Source organism: Muscardinus avellanarius (assembly GCF_963383645.1).
Source record: "Muscardinus avellanarius genome assembly, chromosome: 17".
NCBI lineage: Eukaryota > Metazoa > Chordata > Mammalia > Rodentia > Gliridae > Muscardinus > Muscardinus avellanarius.
Window position 1 is genome coordinate 10,246,030 of NC_137803.1, and position 18,799 is coordinate 10,264,828.

An 18,799-nucleotide genomic window follows, 5' to 3' on the forward strand; every position below is an offset into this window, starting at 1 on the left:
CTTACTAGTTATCCATCATATTTACATGGTTTAAGAATTTTGACATAGCTTTTGGTTCAAGTCTTTGATCTTCCTTTGCTTCCTACTACATGTATCTTTTGGTCGTATCCCACAAGGTGACTTTAAATGTCTATCAGTTTTTGTGCCTGAAAACTTTCAAATATACATCTCGATTCTGAACCTCTCTGATAAACTTCACAGGTTTTTTTACCTTACTATTTGGTATGTTCATTCATATATGTTACACGTATCTAAAACATACAATTCATTTCATTGAGCTTCTGATCTCATCTGCACACTCCTCCAAGCTTCTCTTTTCTTTCTTTTTAAAATTTTTTTCTTTTTTTTGAAACCAGGTCTCACTAAGTTGCAAAGGACCTCGCTAAGCAGCTGAGGCTGTCTGCGAACCAAGATCCTCCTGTCTCAACCTCCCGAATGCTGGGATGACAAGCGTGCACCACCACGCCCGGATTGCCAAGCTTCTCTTTCTGCATGTTTTCTCATCTCAATTTTGAGCAAATCCAGGTTTCACATAGCTTTAGCTGAATTCTCATTTATTCCATTCAAATAAACCCATGTGTGAAGAATTAATGATCCAGCTCAGATTGCACTGGGCTAGCTCCAGGTAAATTCTAATTCTTCACCCAGCCTGAATTGATGAGCAGTTCTGCACAATCAGTGATAGCTTCTTATTTTCAGTGTCCTATGAGCACACACAGACATGCACACACACATACACACACATACAGAGACACACACACATAGAACCTTTTAGTAAAAAAAAAATTTGTCAAAATTTAGTAGTCATTTTTTCTGTCTTTTTTCTCACATCAAAGAAAATAATCTTCTGATAATCTTCTGCTCCCCAAAATTTTGAACAATTCTCACCACCTTTATTCCTGCCACCTTGGAACAGACACCATCTTCACTTATCTCTATTATTGTAATAAACTCACATCTGGTTTCTGATTAAACAATTAACCTCATTTATTCTTTTTCAACACAGCTTTAGTGATCTTGTTAAATGCAAGTAACATATCTTTTATTTTTTATTTTTTGGCAGTACTGGGGATTGAACCCAGGGACATTTTACCTCCAAGCTATACTCCCAGTCCTATTTTTATTTTGTCTTTTTTGTTGTTGTTAAAACAGAGTCTCACTGAGTTGCAAAGAACCTCACTACTTAGCTGAGGCTGCCTTTGAACTGAGCTCCTCCAGTCTCAGCCTCCTAAATGCTGGAATTACAAGTGTGCACCAATACTCCTGGCTCTTTTTTATATTTTATCATGTTTAAAAATTTTTGGTACATTTTAGTCACACATTTTAATGGCATACAAGATTGAAGAGGCGTACATGTACATATTACCAATTTAGCCCTTACCCAATTCCCATCCCATTCCATCCTTTTCCCTCCTTCTCATAGTTGGCTTAGTGAATGACTTTGATATGTTTGTGAATGTACATCATGTGCATTAGATAACTTTCACTTTTTCTCCTACCATCTCCCTCAGTTAGATTCCCTTATTTGTTCATCTATAGTATTTTATTTTTCATCAAGAGTTCCTCCTATGACCCATTTTCTCCCTAGCTTCAGCATATTAGGGAGAGCGTCCAATTTCTTATTTTATGTGACTGACTAACCTCACTTAGAATAATGTTTTCCAGTTCCATCCATTTCTATTTAAATGATGTCATTGTGTTTTCCTTTATGGCTGAGTAAAATTCCACGGTGTAAATATCCAATAGTTTTATAATCCATTCATCTGTTGATGGACATTTTGACTGGTTCCACAGTTCGGCATTTGTGCATTGTGAAGCTCTGAACTTAGATACACATGCATTAGTTTGGTAGTTTGGTTTCCATTCTTTTGCGTTGCTGGATCATATGGTAAGTTTGTTCCCATTATTCTGAGGATCCTCTATACTGTTTGCCAAAGGGGTTGCACTAATTTGCAACCCCACAAACAGTGTATTAGAGTTTATATTTCTCCACATCCTTGTCAACATTTGTTGCTGTGTTTTGAATGATTGCCATTCTAGTTGGAGTTAGGTGAAATCTCATGGTGGTTTTGATTTGCATCTCTCTAATTGCTAATGAAGTTGAAAATTTTTCATGCATTTATTGCCTATTAGAATTTCTTCTTTGGCGAAGTATCTATTTAGGTTACTGGCCCATTTTTTGATTGAGTTATTTGTTTTCTTAGTGCTGAGTTTCTTGAGTTCTATGTATATTCTAGATATTAGTCCTTTATCGAGGGAGTAGGTGACAAAAATCTTCTCCCATTCTGATGGCTTTTGGTTGAGGTTCTTGATAGTTTCTTTTGCAGTACAGCAGCTTTTCAGTATAATGCCATCCTATGTATTCATCCGTCTTTTCGTTTCTTGTGCCTTTGGGGTCTTGGTGAGAATGTTTTAACCTTTGCCTACGTGATGCTGTGTTGGACTTATACCATCATCGAGAAGCCTCAAGGTCTCTGGCCCAGTTTCCAAATCTTTGATCCATCCTGAATTGACTCTTGTGGAAGGTGAGAAAGTGAGATTTATTTCCATTTTTCTGCATATTGTTAACCAGTTTGCCAACACCATTTGTTGAAAAGCTATTTTTTTTCCATTGAATGTTTTTGGTCTCTTTGTCAAAACTCAATTGGCTGTAAGTGCATGCATTTGTTTCTGAGTCTTCTATTCTGTTCCATTGGTCTATGTGTCTGTTTTTGTGTTATTATCATACATTTTTTATTACTATGACTTTGTAGTATAGTTTACAGTCAGGTATTGTGATTCTTCCTGCATGATTTTTGTTGTTGTTGTTTGGAACTACTTTGTCTGTTCTGGGTTTCTTCTTGTTCCAAATGAATTTAAGGATGGATTTTTCTATGTAAGAAATGACCTTGGTAATTTAATGGGTATTATGTTAAATTTGTACATCGCTTTTGGAAGTATGACCACTTTATAATATTTATTCTGCCTATCCATAAACATGGGAGATCTTTCCATCATCTAAGGTCTTCTTTGATTTCTTTATTCAATGTTTTATAATTTTCTATGAAGATGTCTTTTACCTCCTTGGTTAAGTTTATTCCTAAATATTTTTTGTGAGATATTCTTAGTGGAAGTGTTTTCTGGATTTCTTTTTCAGTGGATATATGGTTGGTATACAGAAAATCTTACAATTTTCTTAAGATTGATGTTGTATCCAGACACTTTTTTGAATTTGTTTATCGGTTCTATAAGTTTTTTGGGTGAATTTGTTGGATCTTCTAAGTATAGTATCATGTCACCTGCAAATAGTGAAAGTTTGAGTTCTTGTTCTATTTGTATTCCTTTTATTTCCTTTTCTTGCCTTATTGCTCTGGCTACTGTCTCAAGTACTATATTGAAAAAAAGTAGTGGTAATGGACATTTTTGTCTTGATTCAGTTTTTAGGGGAAATTCTTGCAGCTTTTTCCCCACTTAATATCACGTCAACTGTAGGCCTATTTTAGATTGCCTTTATGATATTGAGCTATGTTCCTTCTATTCTGATTTTCTTCAGTGCTTTTTGCAAGAATGGATGTTGGATTTTGTAACATTGTTTTTCTGTATCTATTGAAATAATTATATCATTTTTGTCTTTTGTTCTGTTCATGTGATTAATTACATGCATTGATTTTCATATGTTGAACCATCGTTGCATCTCTAGGATAACCCCCACTTAGTTATGTATGGTATATGATTTTCTTGATGTGTTTTTTAATGCAGGTTTCTAGTATTTTGTTTAGCAGTGTTTCATTCAAGTTTTAAAATGATATAGGGCTGTAGTTTTCCTTTCTTGAGCTGTCTTTATTTGGTTTTTGTATTAATGTGCTGTTGGCTTCATAGAATGCATTTGGGAGAGTCTTGTTTCTATTTCACAAAATAGATTGAAGAGTATCAAGATTAGATATTCTACAAGGTTTTAATAAATTCACTTGGGAAACTATCTGGTCCTGGGCTTTTCTTTCATGGTAGGCTCTTTATTGTTTCTTCAATGTCTTCTTTGATTGTTATTGGTTAGTTTAAATTTTATATATATTCTTTATTCAGTTTAGAAAGGTTGTATTTATCTAGAAAATTGTCGATTTCTTCTAGATTTTCCATTTTGTTTGAGTATAATTTTTTACTTTCTCTAACAGAAATTAAAACTCAAATGTTAGGAATTAAAATCATCTTTCAATAATTACATTGAACAAATATGGACTCAACTTCCCAATAAAAAGACATAGGTATCAAAATGGATTAAAACCCAGAATCCATCTATCTGCTATCTGTAAAAAACACACCTTGCAAATAAAGATAGTAAAAAACTAAATGTAAAGGGCATAACCAAGGTAATTTATGCCAACAAAATTCAAGGACAGGCAAGAGTAGCAACTATATCAGGCAAGTTTGACTTCAAGCCCAAAATTATTAGAAGAGACAAAGAAAATCATTTTTTCACTGGTACAAGGAATAATCCAGCAAAAGAAAATGACAGTCAACATCTAAGTTCCAAATATAGGTGCAGCTACTTTCATAAAACAGAAGTCACATCTTTGTAACTTTCACATTTTTCTATGTCACTCATGGAAAAAGTAAAAACCTTATGTATAAACCAATTGTTTCTAGTACTCTTAAATTATCTGTCATCATCCCAATCCTGTCCATGGCTTTCTGAACTTTATATCTATTTCTACGCTGCCTGTTCATCTCTGAAAAGCCATCATCAGGAAAGTGATGTCCCTTCCATTTCCAGAACACCCAAACATAATTTTTCATCTTTTAGAAATTCTATTTATTCAGAAATTCATTTCCTTACTTCACTTCTTATTCAAAGGTTATATCCACATTAAGTGCTTTCCAACTTGTCAAAAATTTAACACCACCTCATAATCATGAAGACTTATCATTCAGCCTCATACTTATTGTAATGTTCATTTCTAATATATAAGTAATGAGTTGCATTTTTCTCCATATTGTTTATTGTTATAGTCCCAGGTGCTAGAATGAAACCTTGTGAAAGATTTGTTTGACAAAAGTGATTTTTCAAATGTATGGAAAACATCAAAGACTAAGTGTTGACTGCAGGAATATGTTGGCTATTTCAAAAATTTTAAAGCTAGGAGTTTAATATAAATTTAGTAATTTTTAAATTTGAATCATCTGCTTTCACTTTATGGTACTGTCTTTGTTTTCTCCTGATCAATTATTGCCAAGTTTTACTTTGTGCAATCTAATGAATGATTTTTTTTTATTTTTCCCAATGAATAAACTACCACTTGTTATCTGCTCTAAATAAAGAAAAAAATGCATCAAGATATTAGCAAATTTTTAGTAACATTTTAGTAAAAAACAAATTGGAAAGTCTCAGAATGCAACCAGTGAAATGACATGCTATGTTCCTTTAAATAATAAGTAATAGTTTAAAATAATTCTATTGTATTATTTTTTTTAATTCTAAGAAGCCTCAATATTTAGAATATTAACATATATGATTATTTTCTACATTTCTGCATAATTTAAGGATAATGTTTTTGGTTTTATCAATGTTACTCCTAATAAAATGAAATATAAAATTCAATTGATTTGCGGTTATACCTATGCATTTTAAATATATCTTCCATAATTTTTCAAATATGTGGAATTATCTTCTTCTATGATCTAGTTTATTTACTATATCCATTTACCAAGTCTAAGTTCATAACCTCAAAATAAACTATTACACTCAAAACTCAACTATCTTTGTTTAGTCTCTCCCAACTTTAATTAATAGATAAGGTTTACCAGTAAATTGGAATATCCTGAATTATAACTTAAATTGAAAAAATCTTTTTTTATCAAATGTAATTTGAGATATTTAACGGATACTCCAGATAATGGAAGGGAAACCTCAGCAAAGCTGAAATGGAAGGATAGAAGATGAAGAAGGCTGAGGTTGATTAATGGAGGAACTACATTCAAATATGAGTATGAGTAGGAATGTAGCTTGGTCAACCTGGACACTCATTGTTGTGGTGGGGAGGGGAAGTGGGAGGTGGGAGATGGCACCAAGCACAGTCTGAATGTATGCCAATTTCAATATGATCTACATAAAAATAAAAATTAAATAAAAAAGAAATAAAAAAGAAAAAAATTTTAAAGGATACAATAAAATTAACCATAAGTGTTGAGAACATGTATGAATAAAAATTTGGAGTTATATATACTGGTGACAGAATTGCCTAAAATATATGGGTGACAAGGTTAAATTCTCAGGTAGGATATTAGGAAAATGTTTAGATTTTAAAATAAAAGGATGACACGCACACACAATTCTCTAGAAGGTGTGGGGGGGATTAGAAGGGTAGTTATAGGTTTTCTACAGATGTCAAATAAAGGATGCTATAATTAGGAGTTTCTTTTGTTAAATACTTATCAAAATATCTGGAATTTTGTTTTTAAAGGTTTATATCGCTTAACTGTTTCTGAATCCACACCTGCTGGAACATCCATAGGAACGATTCTGGCCTATGATGATGATATTGGAGAGAACACAGAAATGGACTACAGCATTGAAGAGGATGACTCAGACACATTTGACATCATCACTAATAACAAGACCCAAGAAGGGATAGTTATATTAAAGAAGGTAAACATATTAAAACTCATTTGCTTTACAGACACATATAGAGTCAAATCAGAAAGACATAATTATTCTGCAGAGCTAGTTTTTTGCTTCATTAAGTAATTGGAATGAGAACCTTTGATTTATAGCTTTGGAATAAAATAAATTTAGACATGAAAAAGTTTTTAAAGAGCATCTTGAATTATATGTGGAACTTTTTTTGTTGTTGTTGTTATTTTCTTCAGTACTTGGATTGAACCTGGGGCATTCTAGGTCTAAGTAATAGCCCCAGACTTATTTTTAATTATTTATTTTTGAAACAGGGCCTCACTAAGTAGCTGAGGCTGGCCATGAAGTGATACTCCCATTTCAGTCTCCCAAGTACTGGAATTACAAGTGTGTGCCACCACTCCTGGCTGTCTATGTGAAACTGTTTTAAACAGTGAAAATATTTACAAATAAATGACAACTCTACAAAAAGCTCTTAAATACCAGAAAATTAAATCTCAATTCCATAAAATATTTATGCCCATAAAAGTATAATTTTTATTTAAATTAACACATAATTATTTCAAACCACCTTAGAATAGAGATAAATTAACAAAATACAAATACATTTGTAGTGCCTGTAGGATGATGATATCAAAGGATTTCACACACATACGAAGTAAAATCTAACTAAAAGGCAAATGATAGTTCATCAAAGAAAGCATTCTATTTTCTAGGTGATACTAAGGGTTATTAAAGCCATTTCTTCTGTCCATGCTGCACTGTTTTTTTTCTGTAGAAAGTAGATTTTGAACAGCAGAACCACTACCGCATTCGAGCCAAAGTCAGAAACCGCCATGTGGATGAGCAGCTCATGACCTACCATGCCGAGGCCTCCACAACTTCCATTAAGGTCCAAGTGCAGGATGATGATGAGCCTCCTGTCTTCGACCTCCCATATTATATATTCAAAGTCTTTGAAGAAAACCCACGTGGATCACTTGTAGGTACTGTGTCTGCCACAGACCCAGATCAAAATAAATCTCCTATTAGGTAAGTGGAAAAGGCCAACTTTGCACTCATAAATGAGTCAACCCCTACTGGTGTGAAAATAAAGTTCCATGCAAATGTAAACAAGGATACATGTAAGGTATATTTTTCTCTATGTTATGAAATTGTAACAATTTAAACAAATCTAGATAGGGAACTTGAATATTCATTAAGATGCTGTGAAGTTGGGCATGGTAGAACGCACCTATGATCCTAGTACTTGGGAGGCTGAAACAGGAGGACCACAGGCTCCAGGACAGGCTCAGAAACTTAGTGAGACGCTCAACAACTTAGCAAGAACCTGATTCAAAATAAAAGAGAAAATTGGACTGAGGATTTAGTTCAGAGGTAAATGCTTTTGGATTCAGTACCCAGTATGCCTCCCCCAACAAAGATGTAGTAAAATCGGTGATTGAAAACAAGCAGAAAATGATAACTAAGGCTTAAGCAATGGCCTCTATCTTCATCAGGGTTCTAGGAGAGTGAAGGGGAAAAAATCAAAGAACTCCTGTTGATACCAATCCACAGCGGAAGGAAACGCTGCTGATCGATATGTGGCTCACTCGAATCCTATTTCATTGAAATGACAAATGACATTCAAAAATTGAAGAAGCTTTGGTCAGAGTATGAAAGAGTTAGCTTGATATAAGCAAAGTGGATTAGAAATAAAGTCCCATGCTACAATGAAACAAATATTGACTATCCATCAAATAGCCTACTTTTAGTAGGTTATTATGTTGTGATTTCCTTTTTTTCTTCTGAAAGTATGAGCTGCGGTCCAGATGTAAAAAAAAAAAAAAAAAACAGAAATTTTATGTATTTCTTTTTTGCTCCTTTACCTTTTGTACCTTCTCTGCATACCCACACTCCAGAGATTTATGCAGAATTCCATCTGTTCATCTGTTGATTGGGACTAAATATTGCTCTGCTCTTTACAGTTTTTACTGGCACACTGAAGAGGTTCTGCTAAGTTTTGATACATTATTTTTTTATTTTTCTATTATAATCCCTATTTATGAAATGTTGCCTTTCAATATATAGGTATAGCTTTTATTTAGTTGTAATAATTTTAGTAAGTCTTTTGTATATAGCATTATATATTATATCATATATAATTTATATATGCTATACATATAATTTTAAGCCAATGTACTGAATTGGTGTTTTGTGTCTTTTATTTTTTGATGCTGGGGATAAAACTCAGGGCTGTTCTACCTCTTACCTATACCCCCAGCCCTTTTTATTTTGAAACATAGACTTACATGCTACAAAAAAAATTGTCACACCATATTGTTTAGAGAATAAAGATAAAAGAGTCTACTCAAGTTCAATACAAACAGATTTAGAAAATATTGTATTGAACTCAAGTTCAATACAAATATATTTAGAAAATGCTTTTGGATTCGGTACCCAGTATGCTCCCCCCAAAACAAAGATGTAGTAAAATCGGTGATTGAAAACAAGCAGAAAATGATAACTAAAGATTAGCAATGGACTCTATCTGTTTTCTAAATATATATCCTAAATATATTTGATTCCAATTGGGTGAATCTTCTGGCATAGAAACCATAGATATGAAAGGCTGACTGCAAACATACAGGTAGAAGAACTGCACTCAGGTCCTGGTTCAAATACACTTCCTTAATCATATGTGATGAGACTCACAGAACTGGTTGAATCCAGAGATGTTTTAGGGAGAATATTTTGGTTCCAAGAAAGTAAGAAAATATTCAAAACAGGATGGAAGAACGGGGCTTTTTTCAAAGGGCCAAGGAATTATGCTGTAATTAACATCATATGCCCAAAGCTGTGAATATTTTAAATAGCAAATAATAATATTTGGCTTATAAAATGAGTTCTCATTAGAAACGTTTTTCCTGAGTTGATACACACACACACATATATGCATATGTATATATTTATATATGTTAAAGAACATATTTCAAAAAACAAAGAAGTGCTATGATAAATAAATATGAAAGCATAGGTGGATATATATTTTTCTATTTCTGTTTTAGTTTTTTAGTGGGATCCAGATTACTTTACTGTGGCGTCGGCTCTTGCAATTTCTAACATACTTATTAAACTACAAAAAAACTGTGACTTCTTTTCAAGCTTTTAGCGGACTTTAGTTGAAATAGTGTTGGATAGAAACATGATTAGATGTTTAATACAAAATAACATCTGTTAAAATACTCTTTAATTTTGCCAACAATTACATTCAGTGGGAAATATGACCACTTGTGGATACTTAAGTAAAAAGCTTCTGAATGTTTAAAATGGTATGCATTCAAAACCCAACTCCTGTAAAGCTTCATTCTCACTAATTTCTATTTTAATCTTCTCTTGAACATCATGCTACAACCTTGTACACTTTTAGAAACTTGGCAGTTCATGATTAAAATTCTCCATTGTGCTACAAGATTATGACCAAGCTCATTGATGTCTCATAAAAATCTTTAGCAATATATGTGCAACGTGAAACCATCATTGAATCCCAGCTGTTACTATATTTAAATTTTTATTATTAATAATACGTGAGCTTATGAAACATGCTAAGTTTGTCAAAGGCTTCTTTAATTGTCAATTTGAGATCATTGTTTAAACTTTTGCACATGAGATTTTGTAACCTGGCATTCATCCATGCTTTATGTATAGTATAGCCCTAAATCAAAGGATAGTGTGTCATTTTAGTATCTGAAATACAACATCATTTCTGAAAAAAGTAAAGTTCTATCTATTACATAAAGAAACTTTACTTTTATCAAATACTATAAAATTATTTTGATTAAATAAACACAGACATTTCTATATGCCTGCAGTCAAGTAATTATAATATAATATGTAGATTAGCAAGTAAGCCATCTGTTATAGGAAAGAGACTGGTAGCAGTATAGGCTGAGAATACGTTTTCTTTGCTTCAAAGAAAAACAGAAAGAATGACAACTTTTTTTTATATGGTACTAAGGATTACATGTAGGGGCATTCTGCCTCTGAGCCATACCCTCAACCCTATTTTATATTTTTAGCTTTGAAACAGGGTCTCAGTAAGTTGCAGGAGGCCTCGCTAAGTTGTTGAGATTGGCTTCTGAACTTGGAATCTTCCTGTTTCAGCCTCCCACGTACTAAGATTACAGGTATGCACTACCAAGCCCAGTTAGCTAATGAAACAATAAATCATGTTTACAACTTTTTTGTGTATAGTGCTGGGGACTGGATGCAGGGGTCACCTACAACCAAACTACACCCCCAGCCCTATTTTATTTATTTGAAAAAAGGATCTTAACAATTTGCTCCTGTGAATAACCTCCCATCTCAACCTTCCAAGTTCTGGTGTTACAGGCTTGCACCAGCACACCAGGCTTACCTTTTCTTTTTAACCAAATTATTACTCTAACAATTGTCATTTGGGCAGGAGAATAAGTCACAAGTGTTTAAATTTAGCACATTAATTTTAAAGCCATGAGTCTCTACTTGCCCCTGCTCTTCTGAGTTGAATTGTAAATATATGAATGCTCCACTTTAAAAACTGTTTAGCATTGCAGTAACTATGAAGAGCATGCATTGAATAATGTCTTATTATTAAAACACAGTGTGATATATCATTGCTATATGGAGAATACAATAACATTAAGGAATACTTTCTTCTCATGCAGATATTCTATTACCAGAAGCCAAGAGTTTAATATTGATGACAACGGCACAATTTTTGCCATCAATACCCTTGACCGGGAAACAAGTGCTTGGTACAATTTGAGTGTCACAGCCACAGAAATAAGTAAGTACTCACCGGGGAACCACGCAGTTGATCAGTACATTTTTTTTTTTACATTCATCACATAATTTGTAAACGTGGAGATGTGGTATTTTTAAATATTGTTTGGGATTTACAGTTAAATAAAACTTCGCATGTAACTTCATAACCATGTGTATTTTATTTGATTATAAATGAGTGCGATCTCACTCCTAGAGATTTCTTATAAACTTACCACTGCTGAGCGGTGAATATCAAAGGTTTCAGAATAGACTTTGCAAGTTTGGGATACCCTGTCTTAAAATAAAAATGGGCTGGGGTGGTTCAAATCCAGTTTGAACTCCCCCCCACACACACACACAGAGTAAACACAGAAAAAGACAAAATATAAAACAAACTGCACCAGAAAATATTTAATCTATTAATTATGAAGTTATATATCCTTATAATCATTTTATAATTATCACTAATAAATTTTATATTGAATAACAATGAAACCAAGCTTTATAATAATTTATTTCTCTCTCTCTCTCTCTCTCTCTCTCTCTCTCTCTCTCTCTCTCTCTCTCTCTCTCTGTGTGTGTGTGTGTGTGTGTAATACTACTGAGACTTAGACAGGAGCACTCAACCTCTGAGCCACACTCCTGGCCTTATTTTAAAATAGAGTTTCCCCTAAGTTTCTGAGAGCCTCTCTAATTTACTGAGGCTGCTGCATACCCAAGATCCTGGTCTCAACTTTTCAGAGTACTAAGATTACAGGCATGTGCTACCACACCCAACTTGTTTTCCAGAGTTTTTGAACATGTATTTTTTGTGGATTTCTTTTTAAATGATGACTTTAGAGATATTATAAAGTCTTGTGTACTTTCCTACAAATATATTCATCTGAAAAAAATTATGGGTGAAAAGAAGCTGCAGTATTTATTACATAGGAATTGTTCCCTAAAATTTCAATTTAAGGTATTGATGAATTTTAAATATTGTATTACTATTACACAATTACTGAGTGAAAAATCAGTGTTAAGTTTAAAGCAATCTAAATTAGTTCAATTTAATCAGAATCAGGTTAAACCATCAATTTGTAAATGACTGTTCTTGAAACCAAACACATAATGCCTCGTCCTTATTCTATTTTTATGATAAAATATTAGAGCTAATATTGAATGTTAGCAATAAACTAATGGTTAACTGCATAAAATTTATGTGCTGAAAATAAATCACATTTTAACATCATTGTGCTATTCAATAAGAATAATACAAATATAATTTATTGTATATTAGTAATGTAATAATTATTTTTCAAATTATAGTCACAACTTAGCCAGGCGTGGTAACACTCTTGTAATCCCAGTACTTGGGATGCTGAGACAGGAGGATTCAGGTTTGTGTTCAGCCTCAGTTACTTAGTGATGCCCTCTGCAACTTAGTGAGACCCTGTTTCTAGAATAAAAAATAAAAAAAATCAGGCTGGAAGTGTAGCTTGAAGGTAGAATGCTCCTGGGCTAAATTCCCAGAAAAACAAAAACAAATTACAGTTTATTTAGCTGTTCTGATAGTTGAACATTTTTTTTTCTTTTTTTTTTTTTTTTTTAGTACTGGGTATTGAACCTCCCAGCTACACCTCTATTTCTATTTGTTGCTGTTTTGCTTTATTTTAAAATGGGGTCTCACTAGTTTGCTGAGTCTTGCTACATTGCTGAGACTGTTCCAAACCTGTAATCATTTTATCTCAGCTTCCCAAATACTGGGATTACTGTGTGGGCCACCATGCCTGGCCGATAGTCAAATAATAATCTACATTCACCAGTTGTCATCTTTTTGGTTTTTTTCAGAGATAAGAAGATGATTCTATTTTTCAAGATATAAAATTAGATGAAATCATACCAATTAACCACTTGAATATTATCTTCAAAATGATGAATCATTCAATTATTCGATCAATCATATTCTCTAGACCATAAAAGAATAGTCATAACTGATATAGCAAATTGTCACCATCATCAGCATGCATTAATCAGTGAATTTATCCTCATACAGTAAAGGATTACAGATATGAACATGAGATGTTCTAGAATGAATCCTTTCAGAACTGACTTAGCATAGAATTTTAAGAATCTTCATGTTCTTAGCTTTTTGAGGGCTAGACACATTTATTTATTTTATTCCTCACTGTGCTGGAGAGTTAGGGGTGACATGGTAGAGAGGAAAGCAGGTCTTACAGATCTCTGCAGGATGCTGAATAGCTGTGGAGACACGATAGGAGGATTTGGGTCTGGATTGTGAATGTCTACATGTAGACATTGTGGACTTGGGTGTGGATTGTCATGTATGACTACAGTGCACCGATAAAAATTAAAAGTAAATAAATAAACTATTTTGAGAAAAAAGAAAAAACACTATTGTGTAAAAGAATCCAAATCGATCAAGGGAAGACTGCACATCTTTGAAAAATGAATTGTTCTCTAAAGTAGCTTTTTTCTGTTGAAAATTCTAACTAAACAATAAAGGATAAAGATCAAGTGTTGCAGTGGAATAAATGTCTGCTGCAAGAGAAGGAATGTCAAGGCTTCTCCTGTCAGAAAACACATGTTTATTCTGAGAGCAAGAAGCACTTATGCATAGCATATTTATTGCTGAGACATAATTTATAATGTCACTCTTTTTTTTTTTCAATACTGAGGATTGAACCCAGGGACATTGTATCACCAAGCTACACTCCTAACCCTATTTTTAAAATCTATCTTTTAAAACAGAGTCTCACTGAGTTGCAAAAGGCCTAAGTAGCTGAGGCTGTCCACGACCCACAAACCTCCTGTCTCAGCCTCCCAAATTCTGAGATTACAAGTGTATGCCACCATACCCAGGTCTTTATAATGTTACTTTTTAAAACACGATTGTAAGCCAGGCATTGTGGTGCACGCTTGTAATCCCCGCACTTGGAAGGTGGAGACAGGAGGATCTGGCAGGTTTGAAGCCAGCCTCGCTGGCTTAAGAGACCCTGTTTCCAAATTAAAATATATATATAAAATAGGTCTGGGAGTGTAGCCCAGAGGTAGAAGTGCTTCCAGGAACCCCAGTACCACCAAAAATACCCCACTATTGTGTACCCCATTAAGATGTATAACAACAGTGCACCAATAAAAATTTTAAATATAAATAAAATTATTTTGAGAAAAAAAAACTATTGTGAAAAAGAACCCAAATCAGGTCAAGGGAAGACTGGACATCTTTGAAAAATGAAATGCTCACTAAAGTAGCCTTTTTCTATTGAAATGTCATAATTTACTGAATTTATAGAAATAACTCTCCACTTTAAGTTGATTTTTATAGATTTGGGATTTTTTTTTTAGAAAATGTATTCTTTTCTTTCTTACATTAGATGCACCAAAATGTATTATAAGAAGGCAGAACCTTAAAAATTTATAGCTTGCATTTTTATATCCAACATGCTTTAATCTTTTATGAATGAAAAGGGAAAAAAAAAGAATGAATGATGAATGGCAAAGGATTGCCTGACAATATCATTGTATCCTGTCCCAGTACCTAGATAATTATTTTTTAAATCAGAGGAATGTCATCTTATGACAGAAGACCTCTAGAGGAAAATGCTTTCATTTTCGTGATTTGAGGCAGGGAAATTAAATGTTAGCATGGCGCAGTACAACAAACGCAATAGCACAAATCTTCAAGTTTTATGATACGTACCGCCCTGGAAGATGGCTAATTTAACATTTATATCTACTTACAAATATACTCAAAGTGCAGGATTGAATCAATGTTATAATTATTTCACTCTCTGTCCTGTACAAGGGAAATTTGCAAGTGTTTCATGGTCAGCACTGCCCAGTGCAGATGATCAGACGAGAATTCAGCTTTTAAGTTGTCCTGGTGCCCTCCAGCCCGAGCAAGATCTTCTTTTGTGTTAAGAAAAACATAATGTATGTGTGTGCACATGTGTGTAAACAGATTCTACTCAGTTAGTGAAACTGGAGAAATTCATTGTTTAAAGTATTACTTATTCCATGAACTTATACAAATGACTATAACTATTATAATGGGCTATATGTTGAATAAAATAACCAAACATCAATGACAGCAAATCCTGACTATCATTTAAAAGTTATCAGGAAAAATAACCTGGTCTTTTCACTTTTTGCTTCCATATATTTATATTTATTTATAGATAAAGCATTATAGTTTTAATCTATATGCCTTGCTTTTCTTTTTTTGGGGGGGTTGGTTTATTTATTTATTTATTTATTTATTTATTTATTTATTTTGGTGGTACTGGGGTTCCTGGAAGCCCTTCAACCTCCGGGCTACACTCCCAGACCTGTTTTATACGTTTTTACTTGGAAACAGGGTCTCTTCAGCCACCACAGCTAGCTTCGAACCTGTGTGATCCTCCTGTCTCCGCCTCCCAAGCGCGAGGATTACAAGTGTGCACTACCACGCCCTGCTGGTAGGGTGATTTTTAAAGCAGGGTCTAGCTAGGTAGTTGGGTTTTTTTTTTGTTTGTTTGGTTTTTTTTCTATCTAAGTAGCTGAGACTGGTCTTTAAACCTGTGATCCTCCTGTCTCCGACTCCCAAGTATTGGGATTATAGGAGTGTACCACCATGCCTGGCTTTTTTTGTAAAAAAAAAAAAAAAAAAAAAAAAAAAAAAAAAAAAAAAAAAATCTAAAACTAGTTTACCAGGTGGCTAAAAGCATTGGTGCATGCTGAGGAATTGCATTTTATTAAAATACCTTATTTTATTGCATATCTTAAAAGTGAATAAATTTCCATTTTTAGTTAACATCATTGCATTCAATGATTTTTTTTTTAATTCACAATAAGGCTGGAGGTGGTGGCACACGCTTGTAATCCCCACGCTTGGGAGGCAGAGACAGGATTGCGCAGATTCGAAGCCAGCAGTGCTGGCTTAAGAGACCCTGTTTCCAAAAATAAAATAGGTCTGGGAGTGTATCCAGGAGGTAGAAGGGCTTCTAGGAACCCCAGTACCACCAAATAAATAAATAAATAAATAAATAAATAAATAAATAAAATTCACATTAAAATTTAAGGCAAATGTTATCTTTATTTCACAGAAAATAAACCCATTATCTCTGAAATTACTTTCCAAACTCTGATGAATAGAGGGATCCGTCATAAATAGCTCTGATTCCAAAGTGTATTGTCCTATTTGTAAGCTACATTGCCCCTTTTTATGCGAAAAAATGAAAAATAGTAATTGATTGTACCCAATTTTTCTGAATTAGATATACAAACTACAATCTTCAGCAAGGTTTTATTTTTCAGTTTTCATCCTTAAAAGAAAATGGTGTTTAAGTGCAATGTTATTTCAATGAATAACTTAAATGCTTTAATACTACTAATAATAAGCCATCTGACCCGTGAAAAACAGAACATCATATAAATTATTTAAAAAAAAAACACTTGCTGTGTGTGTTAACTACTATGAAAAGCTTGCAACATAGCAATTAAGTCCATTTCAGGAAATGGATGGTCTATGGTAACATTTGTTTTTCCAGAAAACAAATTTCATTGTGCTTAGTCTCTTTTTTGGGAAAACTTCCCAAATTAACCACCAAGCCATTTATCAGCATGCTGATTAAGTAAATAAAATACTTCCTTACAGCAAGGCTGTGAAGATAAATGTACATACATGCTATGGAATTATGCAAAAGGTCTAATTTGAACTTTAAACATTTTCTCAGAAAAAAAAAAGATAATGAACATCCCATTTATTTTTCTTTAGTTTATTTACACCTGGAATATACTTTCAAGTTATTTACTTAAGCAATAAGATCTTTTTTGATACATTCTGTGCTTCAACCATAACATATAGGAACCTTTATTTCCTAGTAATTACATCTTTTTTAAAAAACATATTGTTGCATTATAGTCATACATTTTAATGTGGCACAAGAGGGCATGGGCATACGTGCACACCTCACTCACTTATGCCTTTCCCACTTCACATCCCATTCTATTTCCTCTTTCTTCTTCTCATGTTTAGCTTACTGATTAACTTTGATATATTTGTGAATGTACATCATGTACATTAGGGAATTTTCCTCCTTCACCTTCAGTTAGGTCACCTTATTTGATCATCTATGGTTTCTTCTTTGTCTAAAGTTTCTCCTTGTGACCCCTTTTCTTTCTAACTTCCACAAATTGGGGAGAGCATTGGATTTTTTTTTTTTTTTTACTTTTTGTGACTGACTAATCTCACTTAGCACAATGTTCTACAGTTCCATCTATTTCCCCCCAAATGACATGTTTGTTCTTCTTTATGAGTGAGTAAAATTCCATTGTGTACATATCTCATAAGTTTTGGACATTCTGCCTGCTTCCAGAGTTGGCAATTGTCAACTGTACTGCTATGAACATAGATTCACATGTATACATTAGTTTAGTAGCTTGGTTTCCATTCTTCTGAGTGGATACCCGGAAGTGGTATTGCTGGATCATATGGTAGATTTCTTCCCATTCTTCTGAGTATCCTTTATAGTGTTTTCCAAAGTGGTTGCACTAATTTTCAATCCCACCAACAATGTGTTAGTATTCCTACTTTTCCACATCCTCATGAGCATTTGTTGTTGCTTTGTGTTTTGAATGATTGACATTCTAGTAGGAATTAAGTGAAATCTCAGGCTAGTTTTAATTTGGATTTTTCTCATTGCTAATGATATTGAACATTTTTTCATACCTTTGTTGGCCATTTGAATTTTTCTTTGCGAAGTGTCTATTTAGTTCTTTTGTCTATTTTTTATTGGGAAATTTGTTTTCTTAGTAGTGAGTTTCTTGAGTTCTCTGTATATTCTAGATATTAATCCTCTGTCAGAAGAATATTTGGCAAAATGTTCTAGTTTTCTACCATTCTTTTGGTTCTCCACTGAGGTTCTTGATAGTTTCCTTTGCTGAACAGAAGCTCTTCAGCTCAATGCAATTCTACGTATTGATCTTCCTTTTCATTTCTTCTGCCTTTAGGGTCTTGTTGAGAAAGTTTTTACTTGTGCTTATGAGTTGAAATGTTGGACTTATGCCTCCTACAAGAAGCTATAAGCCTCTGGTTTGATTTCCAAGTCTTTGATCCATCTTGAACTGACTCTTGTGCAGAGTGAGAAAGTAGGGTTTATTTTCATTTTTCTGCATATGCTTAACCAGTTTTGCCAACACCATTTGTTGAAGAGGCTATTTTTTATCCATTGTACATTTTAGTCTCCTTTGTTAAAGATCATTTGGCTGTAAGTGTATGTAATTATTTCTGTAATTACATCTTAAGATCTTTAAAAAATTAATTTTTAATTTATATTTTATAAATGTAACACAATAAATAACAGTATCAAAATGATAATTTCTAGTGTTCTTTTTTATGTACTAAGTGCAATGAAGTAAGTGCAG

At 33.4% G+C, this 18,799-nt stretch overlaps 1 protein-coding gene across 1 annotated transcript in view; it reads left to right on the plus strand.

The window, feature by feature from the left end:
* Positions 1-18,799, plus strand: part of CDH19 (cadherin 19) — a gene marked incomplete at both ends in the record, with an annotated part of 57,737 nt that overhangs the window by 22,770 nt on the left and 16,168 nt on the right. Inside the window, 3 exons of the mRNA XM_080714666.1 lie at positions 6,438-6,622; positions 7,386-7,639; positions 11,293-11,414. Coding sequence (XP_080570792.1) covers positions 6,438-6,622; positions 7,386-7,639; positions 11,293-11,414 — 561 coding nt within the window. The remainder of the gene's footprint in view (positions 1-6,437; positions 6,623-7,385; positions 7,640-11,292; positions 11,415-18,799) is intronic.